The sequence below is a fragment of the Plectropomus leopardus genome, chromosome 15 (genome assembly GCF_008729295.1).
Source record: "Plectropomus leopardus isolate mb chromosome 15, YSFRI_Pleo_2.0, whole genome shotgun sequence".
Classification (NCBI taxonomy): domain Eukaryota; kingdom Metazoa; phylum Chordata; class Actinopteri; order Perciformes; family Serranidae; genus Plectropomus; species Plectropomus leopardus.
This window is the reverse complement of record NC_056477.1, coordinates 21,381,430-21,399,047: the sequence shown is the minus strand read 5'-3', so window position 1 is coordinate 21,399,047 and position 17,618 is coordinate 21,381,430. Positions and strand designations below refer to the sequence as shown.

General features: G+C 41.7%; 2 protein-coding genes across 2 annotated transcripts in view; one reads left to right on the top strand and one right to left on the bottom strand.

The window, feature by feature from the left end:
* Positions 1-170: 170 nt before the first annotated feature.
* mkks (MKKS centrosomal shuttling protein) lies at positions 171-3,580 on the bottom strand. The gene is made up of 4 exons (XM_042502786.1): positions 2,429-3,580; positions 2,052-2,233; positions 769-879; positions 171-665 (listed from the first exon to the last, which is right to left on the bottom strand). The coding sequence occupies exons 1-4, from the start codon at positions 3,411-3,413 to the stop codon at positions 237-239; spliced, it is 1,707 nt and encodes a 568-aa protein (XP_042358720.1). The 5' UTR covers positions 3,414-3,580; the 3' UTR covers positions 171-236.
* Positions 3,581-5,627: 2,047 nt separating this feature from the next.
* LOC121955013 (SLX4 interacting protein) overlaps positions 5,628-17,618 on the top strand; it is a 37,354-nt gene continuing 25,363 nt past the window's right edge. The window contains exons 1-3 of the mRNA XM_042502787.1: positions 5,628-5,675; positions 13,926-14,015; positions 14,308-14,434. Coding sequence (XP_042358721.1) covers positions 5,649-5,675; positions 13,926-14,015; positions 14,308-14,434 — 244 coding nt within the window. The 5' untranslated portion in view covers positions 5,628-5,648. The remainder of the gene's footprint in view (positions 5,676-13,925; positions 14,016-14,307; positions 14,435-17,618) is intronic.

Genomic DNA, 17,618 nt, shown 5'->3' with positions numbered 1-17,618 from the left:
AACCTTGCAGCACCTCCCAGTGCTGACCACAGTTAACTGCTTTTTTATCTTGACCGTTTGACTTAATGCTTATTTGCTAACTACCCCCTGGCCTCCAGTCATTTTTGCAAAAGTGAACTCTGGGCAAAGGAAATTGAGTATCCTTGATCTTAAATTGAATATTAGTTGAAAATTGAAACAGCTCCCATTTCTCATTTTAGTCTTCACAAACCTCACTGAATATAACTCCTATTCTGCTAGTTCATATCCTGAATTAGATACCGCACATCCAGTGCAAGATTAGCAGTTTCTACAGCAACTTGCAATGCATTGAGTTTAGCCGTGAAGGAGTCAAGCACACGTGGCTGCACCGTGGAGACTCCGGACAGAGGTGCAGGTAAGAATTGTGTGTATTTTGTGTTTAAATAAGTCCACTTCTGATTTGAACTTGTTTCCAACAGTCCACAGCCACAGACGCCCAAACTGTCCTCCGTGTGTTCTTCCATGGCATCTGCAGGGTGAGTCCAGTGATGAGCATGACTCAGATCCATTAAAGAACTCCCACCATCGTGCTCCAGCGCCGCAGCCACAGACCCCAGAGAGCAGCAGAATCCCTCCACACCACGAAGGTACTCTGTCTGTGTGCAGCCTAGCGCTGATACAGTCTCCATGACTGCATTCATGCTCTACAATGAAAATATGATCAAGACATGTTGTGCATGTTTCACAGTGAAGATGTCTGAAAAAAATGCAATTGTAACTGGTTTAGGATTAAATGTTGGATCTCACCTTGTGTCTGACGTAAGCAGCTAGGTGAGTCTCAGTGCACCCACCACCAAGTAAGGCAAAGGGTTCCTTTAAAGTGAGCCTCAACACATGTTCAGTCTTCTGGCACACCACCTTCAACAGACGTATATAAGCACATCAGTTCGGATCTCACTCTTGCCTCCAGTTAAGGGAGATTCAAAGCTTATATCTGTGTGTAAAAGCGTTTTTATGTGTTTTAAAATATGTACTATAAGAGAGTTAAATCTCTCCCCCTGGCTGTGTTAGTGAAACACTCCACACCAACTGAACTTTATGGGGCCATATATTATTAATAATGTGTCTGCTTTACGGAAAACTATCCAGTGGAGATAGCAAATCTTAGTGGGAGGGAGATCAATCTGATGTTCGGAGTGAATCTATGGTGTAACAGGCTTACAGTGACCAAAACAGTTTGTGGTACTTATCCACAGTCAGTGTGTTACATGCAGAAGATGTCGGTCAGCATCCTCCCAGTTAAGAGAATCAGGCTTGAGCCTGACATAGACGCTAGGCAATGTACTGCTGTGGAGCGGACAGCAACACAATGTCTCAACTAAAACAAGCCATATAAGGTTAAGTGTACTAGATATTGAGAGTTTTTTTAACAACTTTACCTTACCATCAGACAGCCTGTTTCAGTGAGGAAGCTGGTAATGACTTCAGTTTCCCATCTACGCTCTTGTCAAAGCCACCAGGCACCACTGACTAAAACTGTCACTTTAAATGTTGAGCACTGAAGCTGCTGGTCTACTGCTGCTTTAATCGGTTAGTTAGTTTGTCTTATTGTGTAACTTTGGTGTTTAAAGGGGTTAGTTCACATTTGACAAAGTATCAGAAAAACACAAACAAACTGAGCAGTGGTAGACCAGCAGGTCCTTTGTTCAGTAATGTTAAATCACTGTTTTTCTCAATGGCGTCTGGTTTTGTTATAACAGTGATGTAACAGCTTCATTTTCCCACTGACATTAAGCTCAAGCAGAGAAAATATTCTCAATATAGCCTACATAAAACTGATGTTGGTGTTTTTGTTTGGTGAGATTTTTTTTAGGAGGCTAAAACATGTTTTTTTTGCTGACCTGTCCATCGTAGTAGAAGCTTAGCTTCCATGTCAGCCTGCTTCTCCAAACTGGGCGCGTGTTGACTTACATCTACTGTTTGTATTATACTGTCTATGGATAAGTACCGCATACAACCAGCAAAAATGCCAATTATCCCTTGAAACATGGCCCAACAGTACAATCCAAAAATGCCTCACTGTATCTTACCTTCAGCTCACTTAACATTGTCTCGTTCCTGTGGCAGAGGATCATCGTGCACATCGATGACTCCTCAGGAGGGAGTAAATGCAGCATTGTCTTTGATCCAAACTGCCTGACACTGAGCTCCCTCACCTCCCCATAGGCCTTGGCTGGGATTGTGGTGTGCAGTGTGGCCACAGGTTGAGCACCTAGTGAACAGAAATTAATGATGACCTCACACACGGTGCGAAGTAGCTACATTTTATACACATCCATGTATTTCAGTATGATGTCTTTAGTATCTTTGGAAACGTTGGGATCTCAAGACAAATTTAAGTCCTTTCTGTTTAATTTGAGTTTGAAACAATGGATCCACTCCGAATTTGAGACAGTTAGAGGCCTACCTGTCAGCTGAGCGAGTGGCTCCATCAGAGTGATCCCCAGTCTCTCTATCACTATAATACCATGTCTCCTTAGGTATTGCTGCAGGACTGGGTGTATGACCTTCTGGCATACAAACAGCTTCACCTCATCTTTAATCACCCGTTTGCCGAGATCCAGGAGCTGATCCAGAATCTGCGAGTCTGTGTCTACACCTGGGTGCACCTCAATTACCCCATCTCCCAGCTCAGAAAGGTCTCCAGCAAGAGATGCGCTGAACAACACCATGCGCAGTGGATATGGATGCAGGTTTTCTAACTTGTTGAAGCAAAAGACATCAGGCATGTCCACCAGTAAACCTGGAAACACTGCAGAGTTTAGCACAGGATGACCTTCAGTGGAGACGGTCACTATTTTGCCAAGATTGACAACTCCAGGGCTGTTACAGGGAACAGTCAGCAAAAAAGCTTGTACAGCCAACCTGCTGATGTGAAGGGCCTCTGCCTCCGTTAGCACACATGCTGGTTTGCTGGAGATAGTACTGCGAGCTAATGTAATCAAACTCTGGCTGCTGCAGAAATCAAGCTTCACTTTACAGCCACAGTCTGACTGTTGGAGGTAGGTGGTGCACAGACCCAGCAGGTGCTTGTTCACCCTGATGGCCACATTACCTCTAAGACCAGACTGCTTTGCCTGCTCAATAAGAGACAAACAAAGAATCGCAGCAAACAAACCGCAGTCACTGAAACGAGAAACGTGGTTGAGAATTGAGGTTTTTATCAGGTTGATAAAAGGCTGTGAGGAGGAAATGGACTGAAGGAGGACTGAGGACGATGAGGTGGTTACGACGTGTCCTCCAATGTTGTTGTGAACTTGTTTGAGTCTACCTGTCGGACCAAAACAAGATCTCAGGAGCTGCCTCAGTAAATGGAGCTTGTTGTTAATGTCGGCGTTGTCCAGTGGCAAATTCGTGCAAACTGATGGCGCTTTCTTCACGAGTCGAGACATCACTTTAGCAGCAATTTCTCAAAGCCGTTTCGCCTCAAAACCATTTGGCATGACAACGATACGAGTCGTTAACGAGTATGCTGTCCCTTATTTCCGTCTCTCTTTTTCGACGACTTTGAATCGAACTGCGATAGAAACATGGATCTATTATAAATAGATAGAAAACGTTACTTTTCTGCTTTCATGTTAATCACCTTTGCTTACCACGACGCGGCTATTGAGTGTTATTGCATTGCCTGACTAAAATTAAACAAATTTATGACACATTCTTGATATAGTACAATAAAATCCAATCAAATTACATTTATTTACAATATATTGGCTATCATATGATAAAATAATGACACGTAGATACAATTCAACAACACTGAATTTTGAGATCGGGACAGGCTTCTTCAAGACGACACTCGTTTCCATCGCAACGCTCACAGCGTTGGGTCCTAGTGTGGCCCTAATCTTCAAACAGTCGCGTTATTTCCTTCTCGCTGGTTGATGTCAGTAGTAGTAGTTTTTCAAAATTGCTACCTGCACGACAAATTATCAAACTTAACACTCCATATTTCTTCAGCCACTTCACCGCTTTACAACAGAGATGAACGGTCGTTTTACTGCCGCTCTGTTTTTTTGGAGGTATTTTTTAGCCAAAGCGATCCGCTAAAAGCGCCGACTCATGTCGGCTTTGCAGCTGTTGGACTACAAACTAAATGTGACGTAATCTCCTGCCGCCTAGACGCTTGACAAACGTTCAAAACTATTGGCGGTATGAAATCTGTTGTTACTTTAATGTATGTTAACAACGTTACATCGACCAAAAGTTAGTGGTATCGTGTTGTTAGCTGTATTGTAGCCACATTTTAAAAAGGCCCCTTTAATGTAGTCTGGATTGGTTTGAACATCTTGACACTCGAGAGTGAGTAAAAATCTTGACCGTAGCTAGCGAGTGTGAACGTTAGCTAATGCCTGTTACACTATTACACTGTTACACTGTCACACTGTTACACCTGCTTAGGTTAGCGTCAGGACTACGTTAACAGTTACATTGTAGTGTATTGTGTTTAGGAGAAGCCTGAAAATGTCCGTAAGAAATGTAATATTGTGCAAGCTTTAAAAAACCTACCAAGTTATCTCTACAAGAGGTGAATATCACATTGAGAAATGCCACCAGTGTGATATCCCTGTGATATATGCACGTTATATTAAATAAAATAGAATAATAAATAAACAACATGCCTTGACATTCCGGTTACACACATGTAGCTTTATAACTGTTCAACAGCAACTTAGCTAGACAGAAAAAAATACTAAAAACTGAATGAAGTCACAGGTACTGGAGTACTTGCTTAAAAAAACACTCAAGTATTCAAAGCACTAATAAATTCTAATACAACAAAATACTAATCAATAGATAAATAAAATAGCCATGTGTAATTCACTGACTTGCTTGTAGACCCTGCAGAATAAAAGCTTGTAAAGTATGCTGAAAAGCTCATATTATCGCCCATAGAAACACAAATTGACAAAAGGACTGCCATTTCCATTTCCATTTTCTTCTTTTAATTTAACTGCTCTTGTTTGTCTCTCTATTTCATATGCTAGCTCAAAACAAAAGTCTTGTCATCCTCCGGCCAATGCCTTGTCTGGCAGGCGGTGACATTGCTGTAAATGCAGCTTCTTCAAGAACTAATTAATAAATAAATAAACAACCCACCATAACTTTCAAGTAACACACCTGTAGCTTTATAACTGTTCAGTAGCAACTTGGCTAGATAGAAAAATCTTACTAAAAACTAAATGAATTCACAACCCAAAATAACGTGTTGAATTCTGATGTAACATCCATCCAATTTTTAAGTCTAAAAGTGAACTGTTGTTGCCAGTGTAAACAATTTATTTATTTATTCTTTTTTTTTTAAAAGCATCTGACCTCAAAGAAAATGTAATGAATAACTAGAGCATCATAGAAATGCAGTGGAGTCAAAAGTAAAATATTTGCCTTTCCAATGTTATGGAGTCAATGTAATAAATACTCAAGTAAAGTATATGCACTCAAAAACTGTACTTACTTAAGTAAATGTACTTTGTTACTGTCCACCACTGCAATACAGTGTTATTTTCTTATAAACAAGCTCAACTAAGCTGCAAGTATTATATGTTAAATGTTTTGAGGCTACCATGTATAATCCATGACTATTCTCTTGTTTCAGGGGAAACTTGCTGACTGCTTTGTTCACTGTGATGGCTCCACTAAAATTAGTTATTAAGGTAAGTGAAAATGAAATATACTGCATAAAGACTGCTGTAGTGCATTCTTATATTAAAGTAATATACTATATTATAGGGTTGTACATTAGTTACATTCGTTTTGTGAGCCCACTATTTGGATGAAGCTGAAAATGAGCATGCATATTGGAAAAAACTGGACGTGTTTTCAAAGAAAAAGCTTAATTCAATGCCACATCCATGTTACACTGTAAAAACTAGTGCAAAGTATTTATTGCAATTTTTTGTGTGTCCAGTTTTGCATGAATGCATTTACCAAATGAAGACGGTTTAATTGCAAAAAATTGGTGACCAAAAGTAAATTCATCTAAATATATATTAATCATATTCTTAAATATCTTGTGAGCACGTTATTTGTTGAAATATTCATTTCGAAGCAAAGGAGCTTTTGGGTATTTTTCTGTGATCATAAAGCCTCATAATTACATAAAACAAAATCTGAATCTGCCTTTGATTGGAGCTTTTCAGCTTATATTGCCAGCGTTCATGATAAACAACTTTTTGTGTTACTGCCAAACAGTAAAACTGTTACAGAAAGTACTTCCAGCAAGTAGCTTGAGTTATTATGGTCTTTGTTAAACCACTGAAACATTGTTGAGGAGTAAATATGCAATGCAGGAATGCTTGCATCTCCAACATTTACAGTACTGTGATCTGTTTCAACATCATCTATGATGGCTGTAGTCATTGTTTTGTTCCTCTCAGTAGCAAATTCTGTGGCCACTAGAGGGAAGTACAGATACATGTTTTAACTGTCTCGCCTCCACATTCTGATGTTGTTGTTCATCCTGTAGAGCGCGTTATTCAGAGTTTCTGGTCACCTTTTGCAAATCTCAACTGACTGCCTCCCTGAGAGCCTTTTGTTAGCGGACACAGCCATACAGAGCAGAGGAAACTCATTCTATTAAAAAGCCTAGCTGTTCATCCTCAGTCTGATGCTCTGTCAGGAATAATGCACATCAGATGTTTTTGTTAAGTGCAGGAAAAGCCGCTGGTCTCTCTTTTGTTGATGTTTCATTTATTGAGAGTTTTGGATGAGGGCTGCAGACATTTGCGCTGATCTCTCACATCCTCCGTAATTCCATGTGTGCCTAGTTGACCAGATATTGCATTCACTCCCTTTATTTGTTTCATATGCATGCCTGCATACAGGCTAGCCCACCGCCCCCCTCAGCTGGTTGTGGGAGAGTAAAACCCTGGCGGTTCACGGAGGGTTCCTTCCCACTGGGCACATAATGATACTGTTGTGTTACTCTGCCTGAGAAAATGCACGCAGCCTCTACCATGCTTAACCAACTAACCACAAACAAGTACGTTAGAGGGGATCAGTTGAAACAATAGTGTTCAAAGCGCTACTTTGTATGGGATTGTCATTTTGCAAAACAAACACCACTACCACCGTGATTTTTTATTAAATGAATTAACTTCTCAGAAGTACAAAAATCAGCACAGACTTCTTTTTTTTTCACTTGGGCAGGTTGCCAGCTTGCACAGAGAGCGAGGATTACAGGAGCAATTATGAGTTATGTTCTTGGATTCACCATGCCATGTTTAGTAGGCTGTTCAGCAGAGTGTTTTATGATTCTTTCTCCTAAAATGTTTTCAAAGCAGCTCCCTCCCCGCTCTGCAGAACTGCAGGAGGTGCTGGTATGCTCCTTCTTAAAGAGGCTTAGACTATATAGTGACCTGCCACATCTCAGACCTCCCGAAAACGGCCTGCAGGCTAAAACACTGATCTACTGAAGCACTTGCTGTCTGCCAGGACATTACCGCTGCAGAGCCCCTGCAATCTGCCTTCTATTAGCAATATGCACTGCTGACTTTCTAACCATCTAATGTAGTGGGTTGAGACAGAGACCAAAGTGTTTTCGACAATAAAAAGATTGAGGTATCGCAGAGCAGTTTAATGTCAGAGGTTTATGTGCTGTTTAGTGTTGTTGTCACTCTGTAGATGAGCTCATATCGGACCACACATCCTGCCTCTGTACACAATCATCGCAGTTTGATTAGAAACATTTTGACACAACTTGGAGGAATCTTTTACAAGAGGAGGTGACAAAAATAACAAAAAAGCAACCTTTCATCTTGGCATCGCCCTACATCGCCTTACAGGATTCACATTTCCTAATGAGCCCAAACACTTCTCAGCTATTTCTCTCCATCTACCAATTTCTCAAGGATGTGTCTGCCTGAGTTTTGTTTGCCGAGTGTAACCTGGAGATATTCCTGTCTGTTCTTGCCGCTGGAATTCCTCTCTTGGGTTGTGTCTCTTTTTATCATCAAATAAAGAGGACTCAGGTGTGCTAACATTCACCTGAATGAAGGGAGCTTTGCACACAAATACACTTCCACGCAGTAATAATCAAGTCTCAAGCTTCACCGCTCAGTATCTGGCAGTTTGAAAAACTGGAAACAAGAATTGCCTTTTTTTTTTTAAAGGGGGAAACCCAGGTGACTCACAGCACAGAAAGAGCTGGGAATGAGGCAAATAAAGCCTGAGAGCGAGGTTGTCACACCCACAGATCTAAAGAGCTCCCCTGGGTTCTCTGCAGAGTTTCAGAAAGAGAGAAAGTCAGAGAAAAAAAAAGAGAGAGACAAAGGGAGAGTGGGAGAGATGCAAGTTTTATTGAGTGAGACCGCATCTGCTGCCCTTTCTCTCCCAGTGTAAACATCTGCGGCTGGTTAGTGTTAGCCTCTGAGCTAAGTGCAGTCCGAGATGGTCTGGTTCTTATACGGCGCGATAGCAATGGCAAAGGGCAGCGAGGTGGGGAGGCGGGTGAAGCTGCTTGTAGTGTTTGGGCCCTGTGCCCAACTTGGAGCAGCACAGGCGGGAGGATGGAGAGCCAGGTCTGAGAGAGAGATAAGGGAAGGTAGAGAGTGTTTTTGGAACTGAGAGTGATAAAGACCAGAGCCCTGAAGACCAGAAAGGGAAAGCAGCCGTCGGTGGGTTTGAGTCAGGATTTTGTTTATTTACAGACAGAAATATAAAGGAATTTTCTCACGTGGTGCTGTGGACCATGGGCAGTTCGGTCTCAAATGTTTCTTAAATTTTTGTCTTTGTTAACCCCTTTTTTTCCCCCTGCAGGTCATGGTTATCAGATTGCCAGTGGGGAGAATTAGGATAGAGAAGTTGAGCTTAGCCTGCAGGAAGACTCAGTCCTATTCATTCACTGTGTGACAGCACACAAAAGATGGCACAATAAAGGATTTGGTGTTAAGTAGCGCTCTTTGCCGCCTCTCATTCAGCCTTCAGCCTCTGTTCATAACTCTAAAAAGCCTGTGCAAGACAGCGAACAAAGCAGTGCTGGCCCACTTTAGTATGTATGAAAAGAGGAACTTCCTCTAGAATTTGGCCCTTTATCAAAACCTTTCTTTCCAACAACAGCGACAGTTGCGCCGAGTATTGCTTTAAATGTGTCAAAGCAAAGTACACAAAATAGGAGAGCTTATGAATTTTATAAATAAATATGAGGCTCATGAAATGCTTGTGGGTCCTGCCGATGTCGAGATGGTGTTGGAGAGAAAGGCTTATGTGGTATTTGCAGAGAGGACTGATTTGAAGTTGTTTATCATGCTGTTTTTTATCCACCCCTTTTTCGGTCAGAATATTGAATTTTTTTATGCACTTTCAAAATGCTTTGCTCAAGCAGGACAAGGTTCCTTGCGGTCTGCATCATTGCATCTACAAAGTATTAGCTTGCAGAGATCTCACTACAGAGGGGCTGTAGCCGGGGTCAAAGTTCATGGCAGAGGTCGGCTCAGAGATCCACTGGTTACTCTTTGTGCTGGGACTTTGACAAATTTAGACCACATGATGTGATTTTGGTCAGAGCCTTTGTGACAATAAGATTCTGCTTCTTTTTTGTCTTATCTGCCACCAGAGGTATGGGCTGGAGTCATATGATTTGGACTTGAGTCAAAAATGTTGAGAAAATCAAAAATAAAAATTGACTCGTGACTTCACTTGGACTTGAGCCTTTAACTTGAAAATACTTAAAGATTAAAAGGTGTATTTGGAAAAGTGCGCCATGAATCAGTACACTCCCTTTCATTTTCTGAATCAACTAACGGAAGACTATTCATTCCCAGCAAGTTGATGCTTAATCCCTTGGATGAATCAGTTTGTGCTTACTGAACACCAGTTGGTAAAAATGATAACAAACATATTTTTTTCTACTTTTTCAAGTAGAAAAAAAATTGGTCCACAAAAAAAGAAAATTGCAGTATGCAAAGGGCGCGTGCCAAAAACGAGAGACATATGCATCAACTTACAACTTGGTTTGACATTTGGAGTTGCACAAACAATGGTGAGTTGAGGCTAATATAAGTATCGTTAGTGAGCTAATGCTTTGTTAACGTTACCTTAAGTAACTTTCCAACAACATTGTTTTTACAAATAAATACACATTTTAAAAGCATCTGTGATTATTGGAAATTTAATATTTATATTTAGGACTTTAAACTCAAAGTTAATGACTTGTTAGTCTTGACTTAAGACTTGACTCTGGACTTGCCTGTGTTGACTGGAGTGCCAAGACTTGAGATTTCCTTGTGACTTGCCAAACAATGACTGTGTTCCACCTCTGTGTGCCACACTCAAAACAAACCTTTTATATAATGCCTGATAGCTGCACCTAGACAGCCTCAAAGATCGACACTTTAGTGGTAAATTTGTGCCTCCGCTAAAACCTGAGCAAATGAATTTTTTCTTATTAGTGTGATTGCATTACTTCGCTTTCCTGACAAAATCCCCCTTTTCTGAGAAGCTCAGGGAATCACATGCTGTTTTTGTGTAAGGGGCAGACCAGTGTTTATCATTAATGTCCAGTTCTCAGTTGAGTCTTGTCTGCTGTTCTAATGTGATAAAAGGAAGTTAGTCTAAGGCTTGCTAGATGTCTGGCTTTCAGCCCGAAACACAGACTCAATCAGAAGCTCAGAAACCACTTTAGGGGATTCACCCTGCTGTGTCTCCATAAGGGCTGCACTCCCTACACTGCTCTCTAAATTCCAGGATATTGATCAAATTAACCTTATGTTGCTCTACAGAGCTCGCATTAGCTTGTGTAATTTTGAGCCATGTACCCTCAGAGATTGATCTTGTGTTCTCTATCAGGATGTACACGCGAGCAGGGGACAGAAAATTAGGATCACCTCCTATAATACAATGGTGGGCGAAGTACCTGAAAGCCATACTTGAGTAAAAGTACAGCGATCTTACCAGAAAATGGCTTTGGTAGAAGATAAAGTCACCTTTTAAAATATTACTTGAGTAAAAGTCTGAAAGTATCTGTTTACTGTACTAAGTATCAAAGTAATTTTATGATAATAAATGTACTTAAGTATTGAAAATAAAAGTATGAGTAAATGCTGTTAATAAAAAAGCAAGCTGTTTTTGAATTGTAAAGTTTATTTCTTTGTAACATACACCAGATTAGAAATGGCACTGAAGTTAAAAATAAAAAAAAAATTAAAAACAAGGTCTTCTTTACAGCTTTAAGGATTTTAGGTTTTTCCCTCCCTCCCGTTCCTTCATTAGTTCGCCCATCACTAACTCCTTCCCTATTTTGTCGTAAATAACTATAAAATGCTCAGGAGAAATGTAGTGGGGTATAAGTGAAAGTTGACAGAAATAAATTAAAAACTCAAGTGAAGTAAATGTACTCCCATAACAAGTACCGTGATGAAGTATTATTACTTTGTTAAATTACACTACTGCCAATATAAAGTAGTCACAATGCTGCAACACCATTAACTGTCACCCTAAAAAAAAATCAAATAAGTTTAGAGGATTTATTGCAGGGCCGTTATTCCTCATAAAGGGGTAACTCATGCATATTGACAGAGTTCGTATACTCATCCAAAAAGCTGTTCTTCAGTCTCAAAAGTCAGGATACCAAACCCATCTAGCCTGTGTCAAGTCCAACCCCAACAAACCACCGTGGGGCTCATCCACTCGTAGGTCCCTGTGTTTTGATTGACAAGGTCGGACCCTCTGTTGCTAGGCTTTCCCACACACTGGTAATTGTCGGAGGCAGTCAGCTGAGGCCACCAGTCATCCGTGGACCGCTGTGAGACAAAGGGCAGAGGATGGAGAGAATACTGATCTGTAGGGACGAGCTGATTTCTGACAGGCAACATGCATACATTTTATACATGAGGAACTTGCACATAAGGAGGGCTCTGTTCTGCTCCGTGGCATTCTTGTCTTTGTGAAAGCGTGTTTTTGTATGACAACTTTTGTTTATACTTTTGTGCAAAGAGACTATTCAGTATTGAACAGTGTTTTATTTGTGGTTATCACATCTTGATGTTGTGAACTCTGTTTTGTTGCTGCATATTTGAAGATATGGAGGGAGGGCATCACAGCTTAATGCATGTTTTTGCCTTTTTGAAAGATTTGGGATAACATTGATTTTCCATTAGCCTTTGTAACACTGATAAAGAGACATGTAATACTGTGCTAAAGTCTTCGGCCAACTTATACTTTCTTATTTTAGCAAGGTTATAATGATCATACAGATTTATTTCTCAGTTGTCTTACTAAAATACATCATATATACACACTAAATTAGTGACTTCAGTCTGAAGAGGCAATTCTGACTATATGTGGTGTTTTTATGCATCTTACATATTCTCTGAATTATTTGTTTATATTTTAATAAAAAGACTGAGAAATAAATTTAATACATTTCTATCAATCTATCTATCTCTCTATCTATCTAGTTTTATATATGTACATCCTCAACTCAACTTTGCTAAAACAACAATAATATGGTGACCTAAAACTTTTGCACAGTACTGTACTTAAGTACAAGTTGGCACACATTAGGGCTGCAGGACTTGTCATGCAGAGGAACAGCGCCAGCTTTGACAATAACATGCACTGTACAGTCATATGGGGGCGCCCTCTCCACTAGTTGACATGCAACTAGAAGTAAGGAAGCAGCTTCACTTTAATTATTATTTAAAGACAGACAATGAGAAAGGAAAATGCTCTCATGTGGGGAAAAGGAAATAGTTTTCAGCTTGATTTTCGCTCTTGTCACTTGAATAAAACTTTATTATTTTCTTTTGACAAAGGAGATGACACCTTTTAGACAAGAAGAGGAGGAGACAACTGGAGAGAGTTGGGAGCTTGTGTCTAGAATTAGGACACTAAGTAGTGGGGGCCGTTCCCTACACACCCTGTTAATTCTTTCTCTCACGTCATTCTGAGAGCGAGGCGTAGGAACATCCCTCAAGTCTGGGTTGTAGAGTTTAGTCATTCTGTCTGCAATACTTCGGCTCTGGGGACGAGCCTGGCCCAAAACAAAGCTTTTAGTGTGCATAAGTATTCCCTGTTACTAAATGAATAACCTCTTCTGTTTGTCCACACTCCTTTTCCAGATCTACGCTGTGAGCCCGAAATCTGGTTTTGTCTTTATACGACTTTGTTTTTGCTACCCCATTCAGCTCGGTGCTTTTTGCTGCATTATCACTGTGGGTTTTTTAGGGCAGCGCTTGTTGCTCCTCTGTGTCATGTTGTGGGTGGTCTCAGTCCATCCATTACTTCCTTGTCCAGGGAGAGGCGAAGTTCACACGAGACCCACATCCATTTGGTCTCTGCAAGCGGGCAGCTTTTGCACTCATGTGTAAACCATAATCAGGCTAGCCTGAGAAAGATGTAACAGTAACTTAACCAGCCGCGGCATTTCTGGCCTCCCTGTCCCTTGTAGCTTATTGTCATTGACACAGTGACGTAGTGCTTCTGGAATCCACTCTGCAGCCCTCTCCTCAGCTTTCTACAGCACTCAAAAAGTTGTAGTGCAGAAACATGCAGAGTGCTTGAGAGTTGATCTTTGGGAGTTTTACCACCACTTTGATACAAAGTAGGATAATCTTAACTTATGTTGTACATCTTGAGACTTTTTTGTGCAGCCTGTTGTGACCTGGGGCAGTGACTGTGTAGCTAAAGCTTATGGAACAAGAAAGTAGATTTTATGCTGAGACAGTGGAAATATGAGGAGACTGACAAGGCCATACTTTTTTTGTAAAGAGATTGGTAAAGAGATGGCTAGACAGAGGAACGGGAGGGAGGGGACTGCCATGAGAGGCCTGGGGTGATGTTTGAGGACGCAGGGGGTCGTTGTGGTCTGTCTCGCTGTCAATCACCCACACTCTGATTTCCTTTGTTGTCTGTGAGCTCAATGCCCCTCAGCAACCTGTGGCTGTCCTTCCTCTTTTGTGTTACAGTGTGGGAACTTTGCCGTGCTGGTGGATCTTCACGTTCTGCCCCTGGGCGGCCGAGGGGACGCCAGCTGGTTTACTGCGGACCACATCGAGGTATGGACACAAGGAGAAGGGCGTGTGTGTGAATAAGTGTGCGAGTGAATATATGGCTTCTGTTCTGCTCTGGGCCTTTTCAAAAGCAGCAGCGTGGAATCTAAAATGACTTTGAGCCTTCTGTCTGTTCTTTGTAGAGGTTTTCATTGTTGCCAAACTCCTCTCATCTCTTCACCTTGCCACTCGTGGGGTTGCAAACCTTTCACTTGAGACTTCTGCTATCATGTTGTCTGCCTGTGCTCATCATCATTCTTTACTTGTAATGTCTGAAATATCCGCACACTGTTTGTAGGAGGTTACAGCCCTGGTTCGAGATGCTGTTGACCAGAGGGTTAAGCAGTACACAGAGTCCCTGCACAACAGGAGACAGCCCAAACAGAAGAGGGAGCTGGCACCTGCTTCAGCCTTTTTTGCAAAAGGTAACACACCATCTTATGACCCTCATTACACCGCCCTTGAGCCAGATAGTCCAATATTTGATAATTTATTGTTTTATGATCAATAATTGTGTGTAACATTGCTACTTCGTGTATTTACAAAGAGCATCAGTTTAAATTGTTATTTGGTAATGAGTGCACATTCCTTTTATTCTGTTTTGATTTCACTCTTACTCATTCCTCTGGAATGTAGTCGTCTTTGTCCACTTTTTCCATGTCTTAGGTGTGTCTGTCATCAACTCTTGAATAAGTAAAGTGGTTTACTTTGGCTAGGAGCTAAAAACCATTATTTATTCACTTGGACCTTAGTGCAGAGATATGACTGTACACGGAGGTGGGCCACTGAGCTCTGAGGAGGATGGGAGTTTAAAAACAGTCTAAAAAGTATTGCATGGCTACCTTTTTAAGGAGAGTGTGGGAGGAAAGACAACAGAACTAGTTGGGACACGGTGGCACTCTACGCCCAGGGTGTGACCTGGAGGCAAGTGCTGATAGGAGTTTTTATATTGTGTTGCACTATTTAACTTGGCACAAAATGTGAGTATATTAAAATGGCTAATGTTTGTTATGATTCTGTGTAATGTTGGCACACCTGTGTTTAGCTGGACTTGCAGTTAACTGGATGACAACAAAAACAGTTGCTCCGACACATACAGTATACACAGAGAGAAATCAGTAAATTATGCTCCAATGTGAAAAGGCCCAATTCGGTGCATCCCTATTTATCCAGTGCATTCCCCCAGCCACCCACACACATGCCTTTGAAGCACTGTAAGCCTAGCTTCAGAGGAACCCCCAGCTGTGTGCTGTAAGGCAGACAGGTTTGTCACAGGTAGCAGTTAAGGGCAGTTAAACTGGGCTCACTCAGCAGGGCAGGACTGACTGTGAGAGTGGGATTACAGGGCAGTTGGCTCCATAAAGTTTCTCCTGTGGCTGCAGCTCTGCCTCTCACGCTACTCCCCTCCACGTTAGTCCTCTTAGCCACTAAAACTTTGCTTTTATATGTGCATTTGTTTTCATACACGGACACATGTGTGCATGTACAACTTTTGCCATTTTCTCAATAAACACTGGTTGCATGCGTGTGTGTCGCAGGCTCTGATACGCGTCAGAACCAGTGAGAATCAAAAGGAGCGACAGTGTGTTGGAGAGATATATCCTCCCCCTGGGCTAGGTGTGAACAGGCTGACAGTGTACAGTTACTGAAAAGCCTGTCTCATATTCCCCATGACAGACTGAGGAGAGACAGACATCTCTAATGATGGAGATCACAGACAGAGGCTCCACACACACATTTGTGTGCACACACACACTCGCTTCACTGTGTGAACAAGGGGACTATCAGTATTTCAGCAGTGAAATATGCATGTAAAAATGATTAAGCTCCTTGCAGCTTTGCCAAAAAGAATGTAACCAGTGGAACATGACTCCATACTGTACTGGAGAATTTTCCCCTCTCGGAACATGAAAAGGTATCGCGCCTCAAACAGGCCCACACAGTTCATGTGCTCTAGTCCTATTAAAGGTCTTAAGTGAGTGTAATCACATTCTTGGTCTTTTCATTGTCCCATGTGAGGGAGGCGGCAGAGCAGTAAAGGTGGAGACTGCGACTGTGAGAAGTAAGCAGGCAGGCAGCAGCCATAAAAAGGGAAGGACACACTATAGGCTTAGGGGGGGAAGCCCAGCAAACCTCAGGGCGGGTATTAAGTATTGGGGTCGTCTATTCTGCAAGCGGGTCAAACGCTAACATGCTAATCCTTGCAGGACTTTCTGACTGACCATAGCAAGGCGTGGAAGCTGATTTTCAGAGTGCATCTGTTTCAGCAGAAGACCTATTTGCATCAGTGTGTGTCCGTGTGCAGCATTATGTTATCTGAGAGCAGAGTTAAGCTGGACATCCTGGAGTGAGACATGCGTATGTGCTGGAACACGTGCATGTTGTTGCATATAGAGAAAGGTGTCAGGCGGGGTGGCACTGATGTCTGGGCCAAGAATAGGCAGTTGGAGTGTGGTGCTATGTGTGGGATGGTATGGGAGGGGATTGTGGGTCTTGTATGAGGCGGTGTTTGAGCTGGTGCCAGTGTGAAATCACAGGGGCTTCCGCCAACAGACAGCATTAAGAACAGCGTAACAGCCTCAGCTGTTGGCACTTCAAATGAGCCATCAACAGCTTTTTGCATTCCAAGGCCCTTCAGTGCAAGTGTTTGTATCAGAGTTATCTCTATGGGTTATTGTATTTATGTGTGTATGCTATGTTGGGTGCATATGTGTGTCAGAGAGGGGCTTAATCCCATGTCTTCTGCAAACATAAATCCAACCCATTTCTTCATATCTCAGCTGCAGAGGCCAATTTCCAACTGCCCGCCACCCCCCCCGACCCCAGCACCACCCCTCTTTTTTTTTTTTTCTATCTACCCGGCTACTTGAGACTTCATGATTAGCTCATAGTGATGTGATTTATTTATGTTTTTAGAGAGATGAACAGAGGGAATTTTTCCCACCAAATATCTTGGCTCTTAACAAGCAGAGTGGACATGCTAGACTTTCGAAGCCCAGGGAAGGGAAGGGGAGCATGGGAGAGGCCTGTTGCGTTCTCCTTGGTAGACCGTGTTGAACACACCCACATTCTCAGAGTAATTACAGATTGAAAATAAGTGCATAATAGGTTCTTCAAGGAATACATTTTTTTCATTTAATATGATACGATTCTAGTAAGGAAGCTTGTGGGTATGCTCTATAACAGCAAGAGTGTCAGAGTTGTCCTAATGACAATGTCACTGCGCCGCAAAAAAATCGTCCAAGAAAGAAAACCTTTTGACTTGAAACATGGCCCTCTTGAACAACACAGCACATTGTACAGGCTGCCCAAGCGATTGTTTGCCAGAAATTACCTTCTACTTTTTGCATTAGATTTGTTTACTCAAATGACTGATTGTGTGCTATCTTGATTTTCATTTCACTCTTGGACTGGTTTTGTTTTACCTCAAGGGGATATTGATTTTGTAGTCCATTATGGTGTATATATATTTGTGCGTATGTGTAAAGTGTAAACCGAGAAGGCCCATTTTACACGGATTTAGTTAACATGCCATTTCAAACTGCCAAAGCACATTACCAGATGTCTAACGTCTACCATTAGTATTGATATAGCCACATTGATCTCCCC